Here is a 26,232-nt window from a genome sequence, read left to right as displayed (position 1 = left end):
ACCACCCACCACCACCAGGAAGCAAGAGTGAATCATTCGTGTACTTTAAAACACTGAATGTTTGACGTCAGAACACACAAGAAACAAACCAAGAAAGCCGAGCAGGCACGGGGGACAAGGCACTAGCACAGCGATCCCAGAAGGAAGAAGACACCTTTGCTTTCACTTGGCCCCTGAAAAACTAAAGCTCGAAGTGGAGCAAAGGTCAGGGCCCGCGGTTCCAGCCGCATAGGTGCGCACCTTTCGGTGCTTCCGCCAGCGCGTTCAGACTGCACTTGGGAAGCGCCGGGGGGAACCTGACCTCCCCGGACCACTCCGCGGCCGCCGTGGGGGCCCCTTTGTCTCCGGTTCGGAGGCGGCCGCGCCGTGTCCGCCGCCCGAGCGCGCAGCGGGGACCGAGGGCCGCGCGCCCGGAAGCCTGCGGGCCACAGGGCGCACGCGCAGAAGGCGGGTTCGCGCGCCCGGGGCCCACGGCCCCGTGAGGCCACGCCGAGGCCGCGCAGTTCGGCCCGTGTGGTCCCTCCCAGCTTGTGGCCCGGGAGTCCGCCCCGGCGCCCGTGTCCTCCCCGCCTCCCCCAGCGGGTACGACCTTGTGCCTCCGTGGTGCCTGTGGGGCTTGGGGGAGAGAGGAAAGGGCTGGACACGGCGGTGGCTCCCGGCGCCGCTGACTTGGACACACATTTCGGGCTCCTTTATTGTCTCGTTCATCGGCGCAAAACCCGACACATTGCAAAGGGCTTGCTCCTCCATGTGTCCCCCCTCCCCTTCCCCAACCCTGGCCCCCAAGGGAAGAGGGAAACTAGTCAGGCTTTTCGGGCGAGGTTTTTTTGGAAGAAGGAGGAACGGGCCCCACGAGGCAGGGGCTGCCAGGCCGGACTCGCTGTCCAGCGCAGGCGGAGGGGGCGGGAGCGCCCGGGGGCCCGGGTCCCCGAGGCCTGCCCCGGGGGCGGGCCCACGCGCTTGGCGGAGCCCGGGACGAACCAGAGGTCGCGGCCGGGAACGGGCGGCCGGGAGGGAGGGAGGGGGGAGGGCGGCGATCCACCTGGGCGACGTGGCAGCCATTCCCTGCTCCCGGAGACCCCTCCCCATTCGGACGCCCACCCGCCCTCTCGCGGCGCGCTGCGGCGCGGCTGCTCTTCCCCGGCCGGGCGGAGAGCGGCAGTGTCTCCCCGCCGGGCGTCCGTCGCTCAGCTCCCCTCCGCGCCTGCCGCTCGGCAGCCCCGCGCCGCGCCAGAGAGCGCAGTGGCGGCGGCGGCGGGAAAGGGCTGCGGACCCGCGTCCGCCGCGTTGCGCACCCGACGACGCGGCCCCGGTCTCGACGCCCTGCGCGGGCTCCAGGAGCAGGTAACGTGGCGGGTGGGAGGTGGGGCGGCGGGTCCCCGGCGAGGGTCCCGCCGGGAAAGGCGTCCGCGGGCGCCGAGCCGTAGCGGAGGGCCGGCGGGCAGGGGCGTGCGGCGCTGCGACCGGAACCCCAGAGTTCCCAATGCGGGAGTCCGGTGCCGGCCGCCTCCAGCCCGGCCCGCGGGCCCGGGCGGGCGGGCGCCCGGACGGAAGGGAAGTGCGGCGTCGGCGGGAGGCGGGCCCTGGCGCGCCGCCCGAGGCCGGGCGCGGGCGGGGGCCGCGGTGTGTCCCCGGCCTCCGGGTTCCTGGCGGGCCTCCAGGCCCCAGCGCAGCCCTCCCCCCGCCCGGGCTCTCTGGGTTCCCGCCTGGGCTGGACCTGGCGCGCCTCCCCGGGTGTCTTCGCCGCTCCGGGCAGAGCCTTCTTGGAACTTGGGGGCCACCCGAGTACCTAGTCGTTAGCAAAGCTGTGGATGGACTCACTTCTTCACACGTTTTGATTCTGAATACCGCGGGGGGAGACCTTCGCCTCCCGGGTCCCCACTCCCCACCGCAAGCCTCATCCTCACCGGGACCCTGCTTGAACCCCCTCCTGTCCTCCGGACCCTCTCTCCGAGGTGTCCGTTTGCAAATCGGTTTTCCATAGAAGAGTCAACTTATTCTCTTTAGGTTAACACACTTCCTTCCCCACAGCAATGACGCTAAAGTAAGAAAAAAAAAAGAAAAGAAAAAGTGTTGGTGCCAGATCGTATTGACGGTATTGCCTGTAAAGAACCCTCCTTTAGGCAACAGTCTGGACAACCGGGAGCTGGTGTTGGAGGCGCGGACGGGTTTGTGTACATTCTTGCCATGCAGTGGTTGTAGCGCCTCCCTAGCGCAGTTCCGGCCGGAAGGCAGGATTGGCTGGTTTTTCTACTCGACGCGGCTCAGCCAATCAGGAGGCGCTTCTTGCCCGGAGACTGGTTAACTCTGAGGAGGTGCGGATTGGTTGAGCTCCGAGGAGAGAATCCTGGAGCTCTACCTGGCCTTTCACAAAACAGCGATCCGCAGCTGTCTGTCTGCTCCCGCTCCTTAAAAAAAAAAAAAGGCCGTCTTTTCATCCCAACACCAGCCTTTTCGTTCTGCTTCTATTCACTGTTTTTCCAAACCTCTCTTTTTGTAACTCGTTTTAACCCTCCTCCTTCACTTGTCAATGAAAGAAGTCTTACTCACTTGAAATGTAAACATCATGTGTTTTGTGTTTTGATCATCAGTGTGGCTCGATTTTTTTGTTCTTACGTTTTTAAAGATCAGAAATGACGACAGTTTTTATTCTTATGCCAGAACCTTTTTATTGTTTAAGTGGTTGTGCTAGGATGGGGCCTGCAGTGGTGGAGATGGTGCGAATAGGAAAGGAATGGCTGCTTTTTTTTTTTTCCTACAAGGAGGCTACAAATGATTTCATGAAAAAATATTAACATATAAAAACAAACAAAAAAAAACCCAACCTCCAGTACAAGTCAGCAAAAAGTTTGCGTACCTGTTGTTGCCTTTAGTTGCTTTGAGAACAGTAAAGAGGATGGGAGGATTGTACTTCATAGAAAAAGTTGATTTAAGTTACAGTACAGAATACTTTTTCTTTAAGTAGGCGTAGTATCTTGTACACGATAGAGGCGAAGTAAATATTTTCAGTGTAGGTGCATTTTTTAATACTGAGGATTTTAAAAATCTCATGATTATTTGTAGTTATGTATGTCTTTTGATAAGCAAACAGTAAACACATGAGTTAGATAATACCTCTACCATCTTTGTTTTTCTTGCTTTCAGCCTTTTATATGCAAATTCACATTGTAAGTCTTAGGGTAGAATCTCAATTTGTGAGGTTATGCATTAATCTTAGATCATTGTTAAATGCCTTTAGAAGTAGTTTGTTTGAATTAAAGAAGAGATTGAACTTTTTTTTATAATTACCGTGCCAAGGCAATGCGTAAGCCAGATATCATTACATAATCATCACTCTGATCCTCATAATAATAAAAATGGCTACCATTTAATATATATATAGTAGTTCCCCCCCACCCCCCCCTTATTCTAAGTTTTGCTTTTGTGGTTTCAGTTACTCATGGTCAACCATGGTCCAAAAACATTAATTGGAAAATTCCAGAAATAAACAATTTATGTTTTAAATTGTGTGTGGTTCTGAGTACCTCATTTCAGCTCATCACATAGGCATTGTCATCTTATATCACAAGAGGTATGACTACAGTACAGTAAGATATTTTGAGAGACCATATTCACATGACTTAATACAATACTGGAGGCCCGGTGCACGAGATTCGTGCACTGGGGTGGGGGGAGGGGAAGGGTGTCCCACAGTCCGGCCTGCGGCCTCTCAAAGTCCGGGACCCCTGGGGGGATGTCTGCCTGTCTGATTGGGCCTAAGCTGGCAGTCAGTCAGACATCCCTTTCACAGTCCGGGGCTCTCGTAGTCCAGGACCTCTCACTCCTTACCGCCTGCCACTGCCACTTCACTCGCCAGCCGTGCGCCCGGCTTCTGCCTTAGCTTGCTCCCCCTGTGGGAGCGCACTGATCACCAGGGGGCAGCTCCTGCGTTGAGCGTCTGCTCCCTGGTGGTCAGTGCGTGTCATAGCGACCAGTCGTTCTGCTGTTCGGTTGATTTGCATATTAGGCTTTTATTATATAGAATATTTTTATAATTGTTCTGTGTTATTGTTAATATCTTACTGTGTCTAATTTATAATTTATCATAGGCATGTATGTATAGAAAAAAACATAGCATATATAGGGTTTGGTACTATTTGCAATTTGAGGTATCCACTGGGATCTTGGAATGAATCCCCCCTCAGCTAAGAGGGGACTGCTGTATTCTTTTGTGGCCTGAACATTTCTCCCTCTACTTTATAATGAGTAATTCAGTTTGCTTATATAAAACCATATGTAGATTTTAACATTACTCTGAATTTTGGCATATTGAATTTACTTTTAAGCACCTTTCTATCCACTGTACTAATGTCTTTAAAATATGGTTAGATGGAAGGTTGGCAGGCTGTTGGAAGAATCTCAGCATTGTCCTCCAGAAATTATTTTATTAGTACTTCTAGATTGAGGTTAATCAGTTTGTGCTACCCAAACTCACATAATTTCAAAAATGAATAGAGCATTTCATTAATTTCCATGGGGGAATAAACTGGCTAAGTAAGCTAGAATTTTATGGCTTTTAGTCACTGGAATTACTGGATTAAAGAACCCACATGTTGCACTTGCCTGAGCAGTGGGTGTACCAATTTCACTAAAACTTACTGACTGATGGTGGACACTATTTTTCTAAATATGTATTGTCTGTTCAGATCCTTTGATCATCTATTGGGTCTGTATCTCTTAAAGCTTTGAGCAACACCCAAACATATGGTTATAGTTTTTTCTTGAAAATATTTTTCTCTAGTTTGCTCTTTTACTTTTTGGTTACTTTTAATTGTCAGAAATTTAAAATGTTCATACATGAATCTATTTTGCTTTGTCAATGCTACATACTTCCAAATTAAGAAATTCCATTGTTCTACAGATGTGGCAGTCAATTTTTCCTAATATTTAAAAAATTTGCCGAAACCGGTTTGGCTCAGTGGATAGAGCGTCGGCCTGCGGACTCAGGGGTCCCGGGTTCGATTCCGGTCAAGGGCATGTACCTTGGTTGCGGGCACATCCCCAGTACGGGGTGTGCAGGAGGCAGCTGATCGATGTTTCTCTCTCATCGATGTTTCTAACTCTCTATCCCTCTCTCTTCCTCTGTAAAAAATCAATAAAATATATTTTTAAAAAATTTACTCTATAATCAGAATTTATTTTAGTATAAAGTGTCACATTACTTTAACTGTCTTACAAATTGCTGTTAAGTCATTTTGACACAATTAAAAATTTTCTCTTACCCTCCTGTTTTAGAAAGCCTATCTTATTACACATAAATTTTGAGATGTAATTAGGATTATTTCTGGACTCATAATAGTTTTTGATCTTTTATTTGATTTTTGTAGTTGTACCACTTTTACTATGTTTTATAGTATGCTCTAGTATTTATTAAGATGAATTTCCTGTCTTTTCTTTTTAAGCATTTTTATATATCCTTTCTAGTCATTAAATTTAAGAATTAGTTTTGCCCTAGTCGGTTTGGCTCTGTGGATAGAGTGTTGCCTTGTGGACTGAAAGGTCCAGGGTTCAATTTCGGTTAAGGGCACATGTCTGGGTTGTGGGCTCAGACCTCAGTAAGGGGTATGCAGGAGGCAGCCGATCAATGATTCTCTCTCATCATTGATGTTTCTCTCTCTCCCTTCCTCTCTGAAATCAATAAAAACATATTTTAAAAACGAATTAGTTTGGGATAATATTTAATTTTTCTGTTCTGAAGTAGGGCATCTATTTTTCTTTTTAAAATTCATTTCTGCCCTTGAATTTATTGTTTCTCCTGTCTGGAGTATATTTTTATGGTTCTCCTTGTCTTCCTCCCCTTAAACTCTATGCTAACCTACTTCAAGATTTAAGTGGTTAGTCTTCCTTTCTTTCCCCAGCAAAGATAATCACTTATGATGTATTTCCATTATGCATTTATTGCTATTATGGGGAAAGGGAAAAATTCCCCCTTTCCTCCTCTGGGTCTTTTGGCTGATTGAATAATTAAATCGACATGAGACAGATTGATGAGAAACTAAATTTCATTTGCATGGGAACTCCACATACATGAGAGGTTCAGAGACAGAAAGGGAAAATGAGGTATATTTGATATTTTGAGCTAAGGATGCGGTAAGGCACCTTGTAGTTTCTTCAGTGTCATTTGCAGGATGATAAGAACAAATGTTGGATAATTAGTAGTTTGCCCTGCCATATAGATAGGTCAGAAGAGGTTATTTCTGATCTATTATCATGGGCAGGGCCCCTAATTAAAATTCTTTTAGGTAGTTAAGGGGGCTGGGGCAGAAGTTTCTCTTGAGCCAAAGGCTCTTGGTTGCCTTTAGCTCAAAATAATCTGCATACCACAGAAGCACGTCTTGGGGTGACTTGTTCTGAACTCTTACACTACATTTTGAGTTACCTCCTCTCTCTAGTAATTGTGAGCTTCACTGAATCTTACCCACTGATTTTTTTCTTCACTCATCCCAACACTGTAGGTATGTAGATATTAAATAAATATTGGCATACAGGAGATGTTTTACTTTTAAAAATATTTCTCTCTATGCTGTTAATTCTCTAATCTCCAGCCCAAAGCTCTTTCCTGATAACTGCCTCATATGTCATGTATGTTCATGATCTGTCCATTTGTATGCTCCTACACATACCTCAAACTTGGCATGTCCAAAACTGTAATCATCAACCTTTCCTCTCCCATCCTCAAATCAAAAATAGGAAACAAACTGACTGTTTTCTGTCTTTTTTCTAGGGGAAGATTAAATGAGATACTGCATGAGTGGTCAGAATTCAGTAAATAGTAGATTCAGCTAATAATAACTTGGCAGAAATATGGGCTATTTATTGTCTTTTTTTTCCCTTTTATATTCTGATTGATCACTAAGCCCTGTTGGATTATTTTTTCTTAATGTCTCTTGAATCTTTGCCTTTTCTTTATCCCCAAGGCTACCATCTTACTCCATGGTTAGCATCATCTCTTATCTGGATTGCTGCAATAGCCTCCTGAATGTTTACCCTCTTCCAGTCTTACTGTCCAACCCGGTTTGCCCACAGTAATTTGTCTAACACATTTGAGCATGTAATTCCTCTGCTAAAAACCCTTATTTGTGATTTTTTTTATTGCCTTCAAGAAAAGTCTGAACTTCACTTGGCTTTCAGGATTTTCATGATCTGGCTTATTTATCTTTTCATCCTTTTTCACTTTGCCCCCAATGCTTACTTGTATTCAGTTACTTGCATTTCTCCCTTAAGATTCAAAGTTACTTAAATTTGGCCCGAGTACTGAAGCTACCCCTGTCTGGAATGCCTTCCCTAGTTCCCTGTTTTTCTCCCTTTGGTTTTGTTAACTCATACTCGTATTTCAGGTCTCAGTCAGATGGTATCTCTATGGGATATCTTTGATACCCACGACTTTGAGTTGTTTCTCTACAAATCTGTGTTCTGTTATTATACTGTAACTAGTAGCCCGTTTGCACGAAGATTCGTGCAATAGACCTTCATTCACCTGGCTGCCTGCACCAGTTTTCTGCCAGCACCGGGGACCCAGGCCTTGGCTGTGGCTACCGCCTTCTGCCTTCTTTCAGGGTCGGGGCTTGGCCCCGGGCGGTGGCCTTGGGCTCGGCCGAACCCAACATCCCTGCTAAGGATCGAAGGAGCCGACCCCCAGTGGTTTCCTGCGATCCATGCAGGCTCCCCGCTGGTGCCCAAGGCTGGGGAAAGCCTCCGCCCGAGGCTTTCCCGGCCTTGGGCTCCGCCACACCCCAACGTCCCTGCAACGGTTTCCTGGTGGGCGTGGCTTGTTTGGTGGACGTGGCTTGTTTGGTGGGCGTGGCTTGGCGTAGCGAAGGTGCGGTCAATTTGCATATTTGTCTATTATAAGGTAAGATTGCTTGCTTATTTGTCATCTTACCAGGTACTTGTTAGGGTGAAATGAAAGAAAGGTAGAGTGATTATCTTAAAAAAATGATGTGATTTGCACAGAATATAAGGGAATTAAATAGTAACTTGGGGGTTTACCTAGTAGGAAAAGGAAAGACACATAACTGATGGATGAAAATTTTCTAAGTTAGGAAAGGCATATTAGGTAGGCCCTTTTACAGCTTCAGTGAAATATATCTTTTGACATAAATTTTCATCTAATTAGTTTCTCTGTTTATTAGTTAGGACTTGTTGGATGCAAGTAACAGATACAGTTTGAAATAATCTATGGAGAAAAAAGTTACTGGTTCAGTAACCATACAGGGTGGGGTAAAAGTAGATTTACAGTTGTGAGTATACAAACAGTTTATTATTGTATTATTATTTATCAATTGTATTATCTTTCATATGAACAAATGTAAACCTACTTTTGCCCCACCCTGTATAACAGAAATTGTATGGATAGAGATGGCCAATAACTGATAAAGTGGGAACTTGCCAATAATGAAATTTTCTATACTTACAGTATGTGCATACTGGCGTCATTTCTACTGCTAATATGCTTCTTTACATGGTGGGACCGTGTTTCTGGCAGCACAGGCTTATTTACTTAGAGTCGTATGTCAGTGGCTCTAGATCAGTGATGGCAACCTTTTGAGCTTGGTGTGTCAAACTTCGCCAAAAAACTGAGCATAACTCGGGTAGTGTGTCACTTTGAGGAAAAAACATTATTTCGCAAATGTTTCATCCTCAGGAGCAGCAAATGTTTCATCCTCGGCATGCGGCCGCCTCAGCGGCCGCGTGTCATCAGAAATGGCTACGCGTGTCAGTGCTGACACGCGTGTCATAGGTTTGCCATCACTGCTCTAGATAGATTTGGTCACATGCCCATCCCTTGACCAATTACTACAACTGAAGGCAGGACGTACTATGCTTAGTTCAGCCTAGGTCATGTGATGTGCCCACATATGTGACCTAGGGTCTGTTAGCAGAAAATAGACATCTAGAGGAGGGAAAGAGAAGGAGTTCTGGGAAGATAAAAAATTTCCATTATAACTCCCCAACCCCCATTATAATTCGTAACCCAGTGAACCGCGCCCAGCACGGTCAGTGGTGAACCTGAGGGGGCGGTGGGCGGTGAAGGTTTAAAGAAAACAGACAATAGACTATAGCTGGGGCTAGGTGGGACACTGTTCTTGGATGGAGAGACAGTGACACAGCCTGTAAGCCGAGTCTTTATTTTACTAGTATGGTCAGATCCCACGAGGCAAAGCAAAGGCGTGGTCAAGATGTGTACAATATTCTCTTGAGTTTCAAATCTACTTAATTACGTGCACCTGAGAACTCTATCAAGCTTTGTTTTGGCAGCACTTGCTGCACCTCCCACAGCCTACATCACTCAGCCACCTGTCACCACAGGTTTGGACCATAAGGTCAAGCTTACAAACATAGCCTTTGGCTACGATTGTGCTGGAGGGCTTTGCCCTCCAAGCTGGGGCCTGCACGTGGCTTTGCCACGACAGGACCGTGCCCTCTCATTAGTCCGAGGCTTGAACCTGTCCAACGCTGTAGCCGCTCTCCACAAACCAGCCTTCTGATTATAAATTTACTAGTGGCCTGGTGCACGAAATTCATGCACACTAAAAGGGAATTAATTAGAGGAAATATTTTAATATTGCTATTTGCCCTTTCTCTATAATAGAGAAGTGTCAGAGATGAAAGAAAATTAGTAAAATGTATATGAAAATCTTCTTGTCAGAGTCTGGGGCGTGCCGTGGGACCTGGAGTCAAGTCCCTGCCCACCACCCGCACGTGCTTAAAAAATGCAGGAGACTCAGACTCAGCTGGCCCCACCCCCATTGGGTGAGACCCAGACCTGGCCGGCCCCATCCCCGTCAAGCCCCTCTGAGCAGGGGGCGCAGCCTCAGGTCCACCGGCCCAGTGCTGGGTGGGGAGTGCAGCCTCAGGTCCCCCGTCAAGCCCCGCCGGGTGGGGAGTGCAGCCTCAGGTCCCCTGTCAAGCCCCGCCAGGCGGGGGGCGCAGCCTGAGGTCCCTCGCCCCGGCCAGGTGCCATGCAGCTTCAGGTCCCTGCTGTTCGGTTGTGACGTTATGGCGTCCCAGCTAATTTGCATATTCCTCTATTATATAGATAGATTTTCCTAGGTACTTTATTTGTGGGAAAGAGATGCCCTGTATTCTGGATCTGAGTATTCCAGGTACTGAAATGATAAGTCCAATATTTTAAAGAACTAAATTGGTTTGTGCTGAATTATAACAAATACTTGTTGAGCTGTTTGCTAAACAAGACATCTATGAGATGCTAATGCTTATAAGCTAGTAGTCTAAACAAATATATGCAAAGGTGCTAAGGTAGAGGTATATCTAGGGTGTAGTGGGAGCTGTGTCTAAATCAGACTTTGGGATAATGGAAAACTTTCCTGAGGGAAGTTAATAGAGCGAAGAAATATGGGTTGGGTGGGATGGGGTAGAAGGACTTAGGGCAGAACCTGTGTAAGGCACAGAGATGTGAAATAAGTAATATCTGTGGCATGGTACTTTGGCAACGGCTATATCACTTATCAACCTTTCACCTGATGACTGACATTCTCACTTAACTTTAGATTGCATTGCTAACTGTTGATTCTTTTTTTTGGTTTGTTAACCCTTTGCACTCACTTGCTTTTTTCTCGATTCCTTTATTCTACTCGGGATTTAATTTTTTAAATACCCCAGATTTTACAAAGCGTAGCAGTAGAATAAAAAACTGGAGTTTCTTTTCATACAAGCTTATTTATTTGGATTTTTTTACATTTCAAATTATTGATACATTCAATACAATTCGACATACGAGCTGCTACCGATGCTAACCGTGTCGAGTCACACTCGACATCCGAGTGCAAAAGGTTAATCCTCACCCGAGGATATTTTTCCATTTGTTTTTAGGGAGAGTAGAATATAGAGGGAAAGACGAGAGAAACCTTGATGTGAGAGAAACACATTGATTGGTTGCCTCCTGTGACTGGTTGCCTCCTGCATGAGCCCCACTAGGGCCCTGGGCTGGGGAGGAGCCTGCAACCAAAGTACGTGTCCTTGACTGGAATCGAACCCAGGACCCTTTGGTCCACAGGCTGACACTCTATCCACTGAGCCAAACAGGCTAGGGCAGTAACTGTTGATTCTTGATCAGCTCTTTAGTTATGGGTTATAAAATGGTAATCAGTTTTGGATTTCATTGTTCCTTTTAATTAGTCTTTTTAAAAAAATGTTTTTATTGATTTTTAGAGAGAGAGTAAGGGAGAGGGGTAGAGAGATAGAAACATCAATGAGACAGAAACATTATCCATAGGCTGCCTCCTGCGTATCCTCTACTGGGGATTGAGCCAAGCCACCAACTGGGGCGTATGCGCTGACCAGGAATTGGACCTGCAATTTCTTGGGTCCATGCAACAATCGCTAAGCCACACCAGCCAGGCCATAGTCTTCTTTTATAGAGAGATTTCCTTCATTAAATAGGACTGTTTTGTTACCATGAAGTAACATTTTACTTAAAAGCAGAATAAATGCTTAGTTTTTTTCCCCCTTATATAATCATTTCCAAACTGTAATAGTCGCCTCCACTGATGGCAAATGAGGTTGGTCTTTTTTCTTTTTCTTTACTTTTGTGGCTTTCGCTTTGGAATATCATATATATTTATATTATAAATACTAGAGGCCTGGTGCATGAAATTCGTGCACGGGGGGTGGGATCCCTCAGCCTGGCATGCACCCTCTCCATTTGGACATCCCTCTCATAATCTGGGACCGCTGGCTCCTAACCACTCGCCTGCCTGCCGGCCTGGCCGCCCCCTAACTGTTCCCCTGCCAGCCTGATCGCCCCTAACTGCCTCTGCCTTGGCCCCGGCAGCTTTGTCCAGAAGGAAGTCGGACATCTGAAAGATGTCTGGTTGACCCGGTCTAATTAGCATCTTACCTTTTTATTAGTATAGATTATATACTTTTGGACCTCTTTTCATTTAAGATTATAGTTTGACATAAACTTTCCTTTATTTATATATTATAATTTTTATGTATGTTTTTTATAGTAAGAAGACATTATTTTGGATAATAGGAAGAGCTGTAGAGTTTACAGATATCAACTGTGGCCTTAATGAGCACATTGATAGCATCCAGACAGACAGTAAGTATTGTTAAAGTCATAGAGTATGACTTTATACATAGGTTTTCAAGCTTTTAACAGATTTTGTTACTAGAATTTCTCAAAGAGCTTGTGGTTGCATAAAACATGTTGACCCAAAAAGCCTTTAGAACTACATTGTGGTCCTGGTTTTAATATGTGTTTTAGTTTCTCTGCTACTAAAATGCCCCTTCTTCCTCCTTCATATTTTATATGTTGTTAGCCATTCACAAATATTATTATGCACCTGTATTTGTGCCTAAGTCCCAGGAGTCTATGTCATAATCCATGTCCTCAGGGAACATGGCCAATTTGGGAAATATGCTCATACAGATGAAAATTTGTCAGTAAAACCAACACTGTGAGCCTTTAAAATAACTAAGCAAAACTAATACTGGCAATAAGTAATGAAGTATTATAGAAAATGTTGAAGAATAATAGAGAAATACACCTTCCTACCATTCTTTGGCCAAAAGCTGTATATTGTTCAGCAACTGACTTTTTCCCCTTAAGAATGTGTTTCACATCTTTCTGGTTTTTATATACATCTGTATTTGCATTCCACCTTAAACTTTTTAATAGCTGCATAGTATTCCAGAAGGTATTTTTCCATAATTTATTTAATCATGCTCTTATCCATCAGTATTTAGGATGTTTTTAATGATCTATAATAATAGTTCTTATGATAGATAGATAAATTCTCTTTTTCAGTGACGTATTATTTATGCCTTGATGAGATTTAGTATCTACCTTACCCTTTTCACAGCACACTTAAAATCATGTAGTAGGTAATTTAATTTCCAGGAAAAATTGATTGTTTTGGTTCTTGGTAGCATTTGTTTCTGAGGGAGTTGCTTTTGATCTTGTCTGGGATAATGTCATGTTTGGGTCCTGTAACTTCCCTGTGTATTCCTTATAGAGCGATTTTATTTTTTTTAATTCTTTATTGTTGAATGTTCTTTTTCTTATGGTTTTAAATAGCGAAAGTATTATTATATTTTATTGATGATAGTATTCTTCATAGGCCCATTCTTCCTAGATGGTTGATATTGAGTATTAAATAGAATCTTTCTTGGTCATTATAGAAATTTATTATTTTTAAAATTTTTCCCCATAAAAGAGAGTTATTTAAAATTACTATTCCTTATATACATATAACAGACTTATTCATAAAATGATAAGCTAAATCCTTTTAGTGTTGTGTTGATGATATGAAAGGTTCTTTTTTTTTAGTGGGAAGTTTTTTTTTTTAAGTGGTATTTATTGGTATATCTACTTTAATGACAGTACTGACCATTGCTGGACCACTGTTAGAGTTTGTGTTCACTCTACTGCTAATTATAGATTTTTTTTTGTTCACCATGGATTTCTCTTTTTATGGTTAAAAGAACATGTCCTTATCTGTTAAAAAACCCCAACAAACTAGGGATGATAAAATCTCTGCTCACTGTGCTATAACATTTTTAAAAAATTTCTTTATTGATTAAGGTATTACATATGTGTCCTTATTCCCCCATAACCCCCCACCTTCCATTCATGCCCCCACCCCCTTGTTGTCTGTGTCCATTGATTAGGCTTATATGCATGCATATAAGTCCTTTGGTTGATCTCTCCCTGTGCTATAACATTTTGATGATGATCAGTAAGCAAGTATGTATTGGTTAGGTTCTCTGTCAGGTTAAAATTGAATTATAGAGGTGGAAGAGCTTGAGAACTGTGTACATGAAATGTCTATGTTCATTGTATCACTGTTAATAAAAATATATATTGTTGATTTTTAGGTTTTTCATTTGAGCTAGTCCTTTCGTATTTCTCTATAATATATCACACTTTACTTAACCATCCTTTTTTCCCATATCCTTTTAGAATACACTCTTAATTTAGGTCAGGTATAATATATCTGAAGAAGCTACACAAGCTTGTTTAAACTATTGTATTAATAAGGCTCTCTTTTTGGAAAAAGAAAGATACATAAGGTCAGGTAATAAAAAGAATTAAACATTACTTAAGTGAATAAATGGGTTTGAAATAAACTAGATTTATAAAGTAAAATTGGTAATTGGAAGGTAATGTCAGCTATGTATGTTTTTTTAAAAAATATATATTTCTTTATTGATTTCAGAGAGGAAGGGAGAAGGAGAGAGAGATAGAAACATCAATGATGAGAGAGAATCATTAACCGGCTGCCTCCTGCACACCACCCACTGGGGATCGAGCCCGCAACCCAGGCATGTGCCCTTGGCTGGAATCGAACTCGGGACCCCTCAGTCCACAGGCTGAAGCTCTATCCACTGAGCCAAGCCAGCCAGGGCAGCTATGTATGTTTTTATACATATGAGTTTCTTCAGCATACTAAATATTGGTTGGAACTCAGACTACCTCACATATAGTAGATACAAAGAAAAAAGGGGGTGGGAGGGATATATAGTTTATGAGCTGGAGGTAGTATAGAGGGAAGTCCAAGATTCAGCTTTAATTGATAATAGTGATTGTTTTTTTCCTGATTATTAAAGAATATATACATAATAGATTATTTAAAAAATATAAAAGTAGTACATAAAAATATAGTGTGCTAAAAATAGTTACTTTTAATCACATTATTCACATATTTTCTTTTTAGTCTAATTAACCCAGTTCCATTTGGGTGTCTGTATAAATTACATAAGTTTTGTGTCTTGCTTTGTTTTATAGCACTTTATAAAACTCCAATTAGATAATATCTAAAATGTATTTTTAATTAATTATTTATTTATTTTTAATTAAATCATTGTTGTTGAAAGTATTACATATGTCCCCTTTTTTCCCCATTTTCCCCTTTTTAGCCTGCCCTACCCCCTGCCTCAGACCTTCACCATCCTATTGTCTGTGTCCATGGGTTATACATGTATATCTATATAGATATACATAGATATAGATATACTAGAGACCCGATGCATGAAATTCATGCAAGGGGCTCGGCCCTTGCAGCCGCTGCTTCGTCCAGAAAGTCATCTGGATGGTCATTCCACTATTCGGCTGTCTGGTCTAATTAGCATATTATGCTTTTATTATTATAGATTATAGATATGCATACAAGTTCTTTGGTTGATTACTTCCCACCCAACCTCCCCTGCCTTCCCTGGTGTTAGGCAAAAAAATTTTTTTTTTTAAATTTTATTTTTACTGATTTCAGAGAAGAAGGGAGAGGGAGAGAGAGAGATAGAAACATCAGTGATGAGAGAGAATCATTGATCGGCTGGCTACCTCCTGCATACCTCATACTGGGGATTGAGCCTGCAACTGTTATGCCCAGAGTTCAGGGTCCCCAATAATCAACCACCAGGGAGCCTTTTCTTCGATGCAAAAGCAAAGAGTCTTTATTCAAACCCGGGTTTGGCTCCCGGCCTCTTTCTGGCATAGCAGTGAGAACAAAGAGAGCGAACCCCGGGAGAGCGGAAGGTTATAAAGGGTTGGTCATTTGGGTGGGCTTAGGGAAGTGACGTGGGTTACAGAGATTGCCTAATTTGGACTGAGTCTACTTCTCTACATTCCTATTGGCAGGTTTATGCAACTGTTACATTCTCGCGGTTTTCTAAGAAAAAGGAGTCATATACATAGTTACACAGGATGGAGGGTACAGTACATTTTGTGCTGTCCTGCTCTGCCCTTTCACAACCTGGGCATGTGCCCTGACCCGGAATCAAACCATGAACTTCTGGTTCTTAGGTCGATGATCAACCATAGAGCCATGCCAGCCGGGTGGGATAGGCAAAGGTTTCTTAGGACAGTAAAAGTATAAGTGGCAAAAGAAAACAAATAGATAAATTCATCAAGATAAAAATTATTTGTGCTTCAAAGAACACCATCAAGAAAGTGTAAAGACAACTGACAGATGGAAGAAATTATTTGATAAGGGAGTTGTATCCAGAATGTATACTAGTAAATAACTATTGCAGCTCAGTTATATAGTTGTCAACCTTAAATTTGAAAATGGACAAAGGGTCTAAATAGGCATTTCTTCAAATGTCATTAAGCACATGTAATGATCGTCAACAACAGTTATTAGGGAAATACAAGTCAAAACCACAAGGATAGCATTAGGGGGGCCATAATAAAAAAAGATAGACAATAACATGTTTGGTGAGGATATAGAGAAATGGGAGCCTGCATGCATTGTTGGAACTTGAAAATGGTGCAGCCTCTTTGGAAAACAGTCTGGCAGTTCCTCAGAAGGTTCAACATAGAGTTACCATATGACCTGAATATATTTTGAATTTAGAACTTGCAAGATTTGCTGAATGATAAGTGTGAGGGAAAGAGGAGGCAAAAAAGACTCAGCTGCATGGAAGAACATATTTGCCAATGATACATCTGATAATACTTGCAGCAATAAAGATTAAAAAAAAAGACTTAGTTTTTTAATCTTAGCAACCGAACATTGCTGTTAGCTGAAATTGAAAGGACTCTAGTTAGGGCAGGTCTGCAGTGGAGTATCGTAACACTTTTAGACATACCTGGTGTGAGATGTCTATTACACAAAGTGGAGGTATTCAGTGAGTAGTTTACTGTGGTTGTGGGGTTAGGGAAAAGAGGTGCAGTTAGAGATTTAAATTTGTTAGCATTTTGTTTTAATATCAAAGCCCGCCATGAGACTGGGTGTATTCACTAAAGGAGTGGTTTAAGTAGGGAAAAGAAGAGATCCTAGAACTAAGCCTTTTTTATTTTTATTTTTTAAAAATATTTTTATTAATTTCAGAGAGGAAGAGAGAGATAGAAACATCAGTGATGAGAGGGAATCATTGATTGTCTGCCAAGCCCGCAACCCAGGCATGTGCCCTTGACTGGAATCGAACCTGGGACCCTTCGGTCCGCAGGCTGATGCTCTATCCACCGAGCCAAACCGGCTAGGGCGCCTTTTTTAAAATATGATTTTATTTCAGAGAGGAAGGGAGGGAGAGAGAGAGAGAGAAACATCAATGATTAGAATCATTGATCGGCTGCCTTCTGCATGCCTACACTGGGCTTCGAGCCTGCAATCCCGCCCATATGCCCTGACAGGGAATCGAACCGTGACCTTCTGGTTCACTGCAAACTAAACTTTTGATCACTTACTTCACTGTTTCCAAGTTGAATGATATGAAAATTCTGAGAGTGGCACTGTCCTCAGAAGATAAATGTACTTTGGATTTATCAGCTGTGTAAATGTTGCTGATAACTGTAAGTCTGGCTGTTAGATTTACTTTTCTTTTTCTTTTAAATATATTTTATTGATTTTTTACAGAGAGGAAGGGAGAGGGATAGAGAGCTAGAAACATCGATGAGATGGAAACATCGATCAGCTGCCTCCTGCACACACCCCACTGGGGATGTGCCCGCAACCAAGGTACATGCCCTTGACCGGAATCAAACCTGGGACCCTTCAGTCCACAGGCCAACGCTCTATCCACTGAGCCAAACCGGTTAGGGCAACTTCTATTTTTCTATTAGAGGCCCAGTGCATCATGCACTGGAGTGGGGGGTCCCTCAGCCCTGCCTGCCCCCTCTCACAGTCCGGGAGCCCTCAGGGGCGGGAGGCGACCTGGCAGTCAGGGGAAGGCAACGCCCCATCACACCTCTGAGCCTGGGACTTATATTTTGGGAGTTTTAATCTTTTGCACTCGGATGTCGAGTGTGACTCCACACGGTTAGCATTGGTAGCAGCTCTTTTTATACTCTTTGAATGTATCAATAATTTGAAATATAAAAAAAATCCAAATAAATAAGTTTGTATGAAAAGAAACTCCAGTTTTTTATTGTACTGCCGCGCTTTGTAAAATCTAGGGTATTTAAAAAATTAAATCCCGAGTAGAATAAAGGAATCGAGAAAAAAGCAAGCGAGTGCAAAGGGTTAAAATTGTGAATTAAATCTCATTAAAAGTCATAGGGCTTTTATTTATTTACTAGAGGCCCGGTGCACGGATTAGCACACTGGTGGGGTACCTTGGCCTGGCCTGCACCCTCTCGCAATCCGGGACCCTTTGGGGGATGTCGGAGAGCTGGTTTTGGCCTGATCCCCACAGGCCAGGCCGAGGGACTCCACCGGTGCACAAATCCATGTACTGGGCCTCTAGTATGCATATAAGATCCTTGGTTAATCTCTTCCCACCCTCCCTGCCCCCCCCTTCCCTCTGAGATTCATCAGTCTCTTCCATGTTTCCTGTGGTTTCTGCTCCTGCATTGAGCATCTGCCCCCTGGTGGTCAGTGCACGTCATAGCTACCGGCAGGTCAGGTGGTTGCTTAGACTTTTATATATATAAAAATCTGTGCGCCCGTAGCTCTCTGCGGGGCCTGGCCGCTCCGCGCCCGCTGCCCAGAGGCTCTCATCAGCCTAGAGGCCCATCCGCGGCTGGGCATGGAATGCTTGCCTCGTCGCTGGGTCAACGCAAGTGTTCCGCGCCCCAGCCTGGCCAGAGGCCCATCCGCAGCCAGATGCGGAACACTTGCCTTGTTGCTGTGGCGACAAAACAAGCATTCCGCCAGGTTGCTCATGCTGCCCACTTTCAGTGGCTGCCTCTCCCACCCCGGGACTGGGGGACTCCAGCGGGGCTGAGAAGACTGGGCACTGCCATCTTGTGGCTATGGGCGCCACCACCTTTGTGACAGAGTGACGGTTAATTTGCATATTACCATTTTATTAGATAGGATTGTTGGGTAAGTTGTGGTAGTTTGTGTAGTTTTTGAGAAATGAGTCCATTCATACCTGTTGTCAAACTTTTGTATATACAGTTGTTTATAGGATTCCCTTGTTAGTTTTTTTTAGTTTTAATAATTTAGTGTCTATAAAAAGGATTCCTTAGGTGCCTATAGGGTCTGTAGTAATATCTCTTGTTTTATTCCTGATATTGGTAATTTGTGTGTTACTCTTTTTTCTTTCTTTCTCAGTTTTGCCTAGAGATTTGTCAATTTTACTGATTTTTTTCAAAGAACCATCAATTTATTTCATTGGTCTTTTTTCTTTACTTTTGTTTACAACTTCATTTATTTCTGGTCTTATCTTTATTCCCTTCCTTCTACTGGCTTTGGGTTTATTTTGCTCTTCTTTTTCTAGGTTCTTGAGGGGGGGGGTGTTGATTATTGATTTGAGACTTTTCCTCTTTTCTAATGTATGAATTTAGTGCTGTAAATTTCTGTCATTGCTGTTTTAGCTGTGTCTACAAATTTTGATATGATGTATTTTCATTTCCATTTATTTCAATGCATTTTAAAATTTTCCTTGTGACTTTCTATTTGACATGGATTATTTAGTATATTGCTTAGGTTCCAGGTGTTTAGAGATTTTCTTGTTATCTTCTGTTATTAATTTCTAATTTGATTTTGTTGTGGTCAGAGAACATACTTTGTATAATTTCAGTTCTCTTAAATTTTTTGAGGTGTTTTTTATGGTCAAACATATGTCTATATATTATATTCTGTGGGCACTTGAAAAGAATGTATATTCTCCTGTTACTGGGTGGTGTGTTCTGCAAATGTTGATTAGATCATTGTAATGGTATTATTGAATTCTATATCCTTGCAGATCTTCTGTCTAGTTGTTCTATAAATTGTTGAGAGAGGGTTATTGGAGTCTCTTAACTATAATCATGAACTTGTCTATTTCTTTAAATTCTGTCAGTGTTTGCTTCACTTCTTTAGTGGCGTGGTTGTTTGGTGCATACACATTGAGGGTTGCTATATCTTTTTGGTGGACAGATATTTTTATGTATGTTTTTTATATAATGTACTCCTGTGGTAATTTTATTTGCTTTAAATTCTACTTTACCTGGTATTAATATGTAAAAAATGTAATTTTAATTTAAATAGGCAAATGTTGGTGGTGGCTGCCATAATAACAGTGCAGTTCTGGAAGATGGAGAGAGCTATGACACAATACATTTAATTAAAAAGCTAAAATTTGTTGTATGTTAGAAAGTGTTAAGGGAAGAGGGAATGTGAGGTATTATTTTATTTTTATTATTATTTTTTAATCTTCACTTTAGATCATGCTGAGAGAGAGAGAGAGAGAGTTAGAGATTGAGAAAGAGAGAAACAATGTGAGAGAAGCATTGATTAGTTACCTTCCTTACGTGCCTCAAATGGGGTTTGAAGCTGCAACCTAAGTATGTGCCCTGACCAGGAATCGAACTGGCAACCATTTGGTGCACAGGACAACACTCAAGCAACTGAGCCACTCTAGCTGGGCTATGATTTAATTAAATTAATTAATTAATTATTATTATTTTTTAAAAAATACCTTTTTATTGATATCACCAAGAGGAAGGGAGAGGGAGAAAGGGATAGAAGCAGCAGTGATGAGAAAGAATCATTGATGGGCTGCCTTCTGCATGCCCCCTCCTGGGGATCGAGCTTGCAACCCGGGTATGTGCTCTGACTGGGAATTGAACCATGACCACCTGGTTCATAGGTAGGTTGATCCTCAACCATTGAGTCACACTGGCCAGGCTGGACTATGATTTTAAATTGTGTAATCAAGAAGAAATTATTGAATGGACACTTGACCAAAGATTTGAAGGAGTGAGAAAGCAATGCAAACACCTTGGGGAAGAGTACATATAAAAGGCCAGCAGGGAGGTAGGCCATTGTAAAAATGTTAGGTTTTACTCTGAGTGACATGGGGAACCAACTGAAGATTTAGAGCAGATCCTGATTCATTCTGACTTATGTTGTATGAAGATCATTCTGGCTGGTAAGTTGAAAATAAACTATAGGGGTCAAGGGTTAGAAGCAGGGAGACCATTTAAGAGACAAGAGTACAGGTGATGGTAGCCAACTAAATGGTTAGAGCAGATTTTCGGGATAATATCAGACATTTAGTTTTAGATATGTTAAGTTTGAAATGTTTATTAGACAGGCAGAGAAAGCAAGTAGACTGCCTGGAGTTCTCCAGATATATGAGTCCCTGTCCTTACAGAGCTTACACTTTACTGGAATATGGGTAGTAAATACAATAAGTAAGTAAAACAAATAAAATAATATACTATGTTAGAAGATAATTAAGTCTTATAGGGAAGAAGGATTAAGTAGTGTTAGGGGACTGACTTCCTGAGAAGGTAACATTTAAGTAATGATAGGAAGGCAGTGAGGAAATACTACATGTGAGAATAGTAATTCAGATAGACTAGAGGAATCAAGATGTAAAGAGGCTCCCAGGTGGGCGCATGGCTAGTGTGTTTGAAGAAGAGCAATGAGGGGAAGTGTGGCTGGAGTGACATGAGTGATGAAAAAAGGATTAGGGATGACATCATTGAAGTAACAAGTGCCTGGGATATAGGCCATTTTAAGGGCTCTGGCTTTTACCCTGACTGAGGTAGGAAGCTAGTGGATAGTTCAGCAGAAGAGAGGCATGATCCTACCCTACAGTTTAATCAAGTCACTCTTTTTTTTTTTTAAAATATATTTTATTGATTTTTTTACAGAGAGGAAGGGAGAGGGGTAGAGAGCTAGAAACATCGATGAGAGAGAATCATCGACCAGCTGCCTCCTGCACACCCCCTACCAGGGATGTGCCCGCAGCCAATGTGCATGCCCTTGACCGGAATCGAACCTGGGACCTTTCAGTCTGCAGACTGACGCTCTATCCATTGAGCCAAACCGGTTTCGGCTAATCAAGTCACTCTTGATTGCTGTGCTAAGTAGACGGAAGGGGCAAGGGTGGAAGCAGAAAGAGTGATGGGACTGTTGCAGTAATCTAGGCAAGAGGCTGTGGTAGCAGTGGAGATGGTGAGGAATGTTCATATTCTGGATACATTTTAAGGGTTGTACTGACAAAATTGGCGTACTGATTGGATGTGGGCTGAGCGGAGTCAAGAGCTACTCCAGGATTTTGACCTGAGCAGTTGGAAGAATAGAGTTGCATTGAGATGGGAAAGTCTGGGAAGAGCAGGTTTGGAGGAGATGATCAGTAGCTCAGTTTTGGATATGTTAAGTTTGTGATTCTGTAGACCTCCAAATGTGGGTGTTCAGTATTGTTTTATGGTTTTTCTTAATAGAAATAATGATTAAAACAGTGTATTCACTGTTCTGAAAATGTTACATTTGTTAAGATCCTAATTTTTAACATGTTCAATCCTGGGAAAACTGGAATATTTTGGAGAGGGAGAAATTGTTTGACTGCTTTTTGGCTTTGCTTCCAGAGATGGTAGTACTTTCTTAGAGTTAAATAAGATATTATTCCAATATTAGAAATGGAAATATAACTATATAGTCTGAGTGTTTCTACTTGCTTTTTATTTTAGGTCCTATTACTGCTGGATTGTGCAAGATATTTAACCCTGTTTTCTTTGAGGTATGACTTAAATATTAAACATCTTACATAATAAAGGGAAATATTTTAGTTTTGGAAGTCAGAATGCCAAGGAGAAGGAAAAATCTTGGGGGAAATCCTTTTCGGAAGACTGCAAACTTTAAGGAAGTTGTCGTATCCAGTGTTGCTAGTCATGAGGAGCCAACTACTCTTCCTTCCATGTGTGAAACAAAAGTTGATCAGGAAGAACTCTTCACCAATATCTCAGAGATGTTTTCTGATCTGGATCCTGATGTAGTGTATTTGATGCTTTCTGAATGTGATTTCAAAGGTGAGAAAAAGTTTAGTTTGAACCCTTTGTATCTTATAAGAAGACTTCATGTACTATGCAATGACTGTAGTAATATAGAAAAATGACTGCCTTATTTCTATTTTGTTTGTCACTTATTGAGCATCTACTGGGGGAAAGGTTCTAAGTTTGGTATACTGAGGGATGTGAAGAATAAAGCATAGTTTCTGCTTTCAAGAAATGTACAGTTCTTGATGTAAAATGTATGTATAGATATCATAGTCTATGTTTATTTACTTTTTTACCTCCCTGCTAGACCAGGTTGGCACTATTGACATTTTGGACTGGATAATTCTTTCCTGTGAGTGGCTTTCTTTGCTTTGTAGGATATTCAGCAGCATCCCTGGCCTGTACCCCCTAGATGCCAGTAACACCTCCTCCCCCATCCCCAGTTGTGACAATTAAAAATGCCTCCACATATTGTCATTGTTCCCTAGGTGTCAGAATCATCCCAATTGAGAATCACTGTCCTAGACTGTAAGCTCCATAAAGACAGATTTTAAAAACTGTTTTGTTTACTGCTGTATCCCCAACCCTTAAAATAGCAAATGACTCATGGTAGGACCTCAGTAAATATTTATTGAGGGAAAAGGTAACTATAATTGTGAAAATGAGAGCTGATAAGGGTTGAGCTATTTTCAAAACATTGGATTTGGAGTCAAGAAACCTGGGTTGTATTTCCAGCTCTGCCACTAAACCTCTGTGGGTCTCAGTTTTCTTATCTGTTAATGAGAAAAATAATAGTATGCACCCCAAATTAGTTATTTGGTCAGGATCAAGGGATGTGTGTGTGTGTGTATGTGTGTGTGTTGGTAAAACCTTCAGTATAGTAAGTTGTTAATGACTTGTAATAAATTATTTAGAAGTATGTTTGCTTCAGAGGGGAAAGTCTTAAAGTTGACTGGATGAATAAATTACATGTTGATTCTTAGTATTGAAATTGACCATGATAAGTAGAAGAAAATTATTATATATTTGGGAAGTTTTGGTAATGCGTGATAAACTTCCATTTTTATTCATTACATGGTCTGTGATGTGAGTGTATCTATCCTGTTATGATATATATGCAGAAAACCAGTTTTTAGCAGTCCACATGATGCCCAGAAATGATGGTGTGTAGAATTTTTAAGTGTGACTTTAGTATTTATCTCCTGATTTTGATGTCTTTAAAATTTATTTGTTGCACATAAACTAACATAGCAATGAGGAATTAGAAGAAAAATATATTACCGTCAATCCTAACAAAAACATATTTATCTTTTCTAGGATCTTTTCTACACTTTGTTCATAAATACTGATATTTTGAGTATGAATAGTAGCATTGATGAAATTGTATATTATGCTTTTTAAATTTAAACTAACATAAGCATTTTTTTCAGTGTTGCTGGAATCTAAATTTATTTTGATCAGCTTTCTAATAGTCCAATGAGTTGTTGTGCTTTGTTACTTAATTATATCTTAAGTTTTTCATGAATAATTAATATTTCAGAGACCATCGTGGTACAAATTGCTTTTTCTTTCTTTTGGCTTTTTTTTCTTAGTCCCAGAGTTTTATTTCTTACGTTATGGGTAAGAACAGTTTTCAACTCTAGGAAACACTGTTACATTGCCTACCAAGGATGTGTGCCAGTTTGTAATATCACAAGCACTGTATAATTATAGTGATTTCACCACAGCCTTTTCAGAATTGCATAGTATTATTTTAATAGGAATAAAATTACTTTTCTCAATTTGTGTTTTTTCTGTTTTTATTTATTTTTTTAAGTAAAGAGGAATGTTGGACTTTTGTATATAAATTGTTCATCAATTCTTGTGTGAATTGCTTATGTGTTTTTGTTGTGTTTTTTTACCATTGTTTTAATTTTTTTTCAACAGTTTGTGTGAGGACTTTCATTTATTTGTGTGATCTATATCTTGACCTTTTATTTATTTTAATATTGCTTTTCCTTTTATACACATTACTTTTTTTTGGTTCATCTTTTCCTTTGTTCTTTTTCTATCACGTATATTTTCTTTCATAGAAATACCGCTTGTATTTTCTTTCATTTTCTTAAACTTCTTTTTTCTTGTTTAGGACTTCTAGCTTTGGTAGTAGTATTTTTGTAATCTCCTAACTGGTCTCTGTCAGGCTTGTCCCCTCCAATCCATCTTTGTTTTTCTTCTTAAGGGAACATTAATTGGGTGCTTACTAGGTGCCAGTCCTTGTGCACAGCAATTTTTCATGGATTATCTCATTTAATCCTCACAGCAACCCTATGAGGTAGGTACTTTTATTATCCCCATGTCGCAAATGAGAAAACCAGGCTTAGGGAAGTTAAGCAACATATTCAAAGTGTCATAGCCGGCAAGTAGGGATTTAAATGCTGGTGTTCTGACTCCAGACGAGAGGTGTTACCGTGCTATGTTGTTTCCATGTTTATCTTCCTTTAAAGAACAAAAGATAAAAATCTCACATTTCAAATGCTTAATTCTAATGGCTCCCTGTTTGTGTTATAACAGAAAGAGCTCACCATTGGAGTCAGATTTACCAGTCATGAGTCTGTCACTTATTATCTGTGTGACTTGGGCCAAGTTAATGTACTTTTTGAACTTCATTTTCTTTATCTATTTGCTAAGAATACTATACTTAATAGTTTTATTTGAGGATTCAGTGAGGTGATACATATAAAACTTCTAGCCCAAATGCTATGATAGGTCATTTCCCTTCCAGTTCCCTTAGAAATAAAATTGATATTTCTTACCGTGACATACAGGGCACCTGAGCTCCCTTTCCAGTTTTATCTCCTCTTATCCACTATGCTATTGTGTGCCCACCAGCTCCTCTTAATATCTTAACCATGCTTTATGTTTTCAGGACTGGCTTTGCCTTTCCCTTTTGTATCTGACAAGTTTCTTTTTATTCTTCAAGTCCTAGTTCACGTATCACCTTATGTGATGTCTTTTCTTATCCTCCTATAAGGCTGCTATGGCATTTATATATTGTTCAAAGTGTGCATTATTTAATCTGTAATGTAATTGTCCTCTAATATAATTATCTTTAATTGCCTCCATTAGACTGTAAAAAGTCCTTAAATTTTCTGTTAAATTATTTTTCAATTCCAGTTGACATACAATATTATATTAGTTTCAGGTGTACTACATAGCGATTAGACATTTACATATGTTACAAAGTGATCACCCCCACAAGTCTAGTACCCACCTGGCATCATACATAATTGTTATAGTGTTATTGACTGTATGCCCTATGCTGTACTTTATATCCCAGTGACTGTCTTTATAACTGGCAATTTGTTTTTCTTAATTTGCAAAGTTCCTTTAAGTGTAGTAAAACAATGTTTTACTCATCTTTGTACAAAGTATGTCTGATATGTAGGTAGTGCCTGCTCTTACATATTTTTTTATTAAGTGAAATTCATGGCATGGATCACATATTCAAATTAGATTTACTAGAAGAGTACCTTAAATACTTACTATATAAAAGGCCATGCAGTAGGTAAGTATTTTTGAATAGATCAACTGGT

At 41.3% G+C, this 26,232-nt stretch overlaps 1 protein-coding gene across 7 annotated transcripts in view; it reads left to right on the top strand.

Annotated features, from left to right (window-relative positions):
• Positions 1 to 38: 38 nt before the first annotated feature.
• The window catches only part of N4BP2 (NEDD4 binding protein 2), a 77,809-nt gene continuing 51,615 nt past the window's right edge, over positions 39 to 26,232 (top strand). For 2 of the 7 annotated variants that reach the window (XM_079774981.1, XM_079774980.1), the window contains exons 1-2: positions 41 to 1,344; positions 12,012 to 12,106. In XM_079774981.1, the coding sequence (XP_079631107.1) occupies positions 749 to 1,344; positions 12,012 to 12,106 (691 nt within the window). In that variant the 5' untranslated portion in view covers positions 41 to 748. Of the gene's footprint in view, positions 1,345 to 12,011; positions 12,107 to 22,354; positions 22,694 to 26,232 lie in introns of those variants that run through there. The other 5 variants (XM_079774986.1, XM_079774984.1, XM_079774982.1 and 2 more) reach the window with 5 other exon arrangements.

The sequence above is a fragment of the Cnephaeus nilssonii genome (genome assembly GCF_951640355.1).
Source record: "Cnephaeus nilssonii genome assembly, chromosome: 1".
NCBI classification, from domain to species: Eukaryota; Metazoa; Chordata; class Mammalia; order Chiroptera; family Vespertilionidae; genus Cnephaeus; species Cnephaeus nilssonii.
Note: the sequence above shows the minus strand (reverse complement) of the source record. Positions and strands in the feature narration are given on the sequence as shown.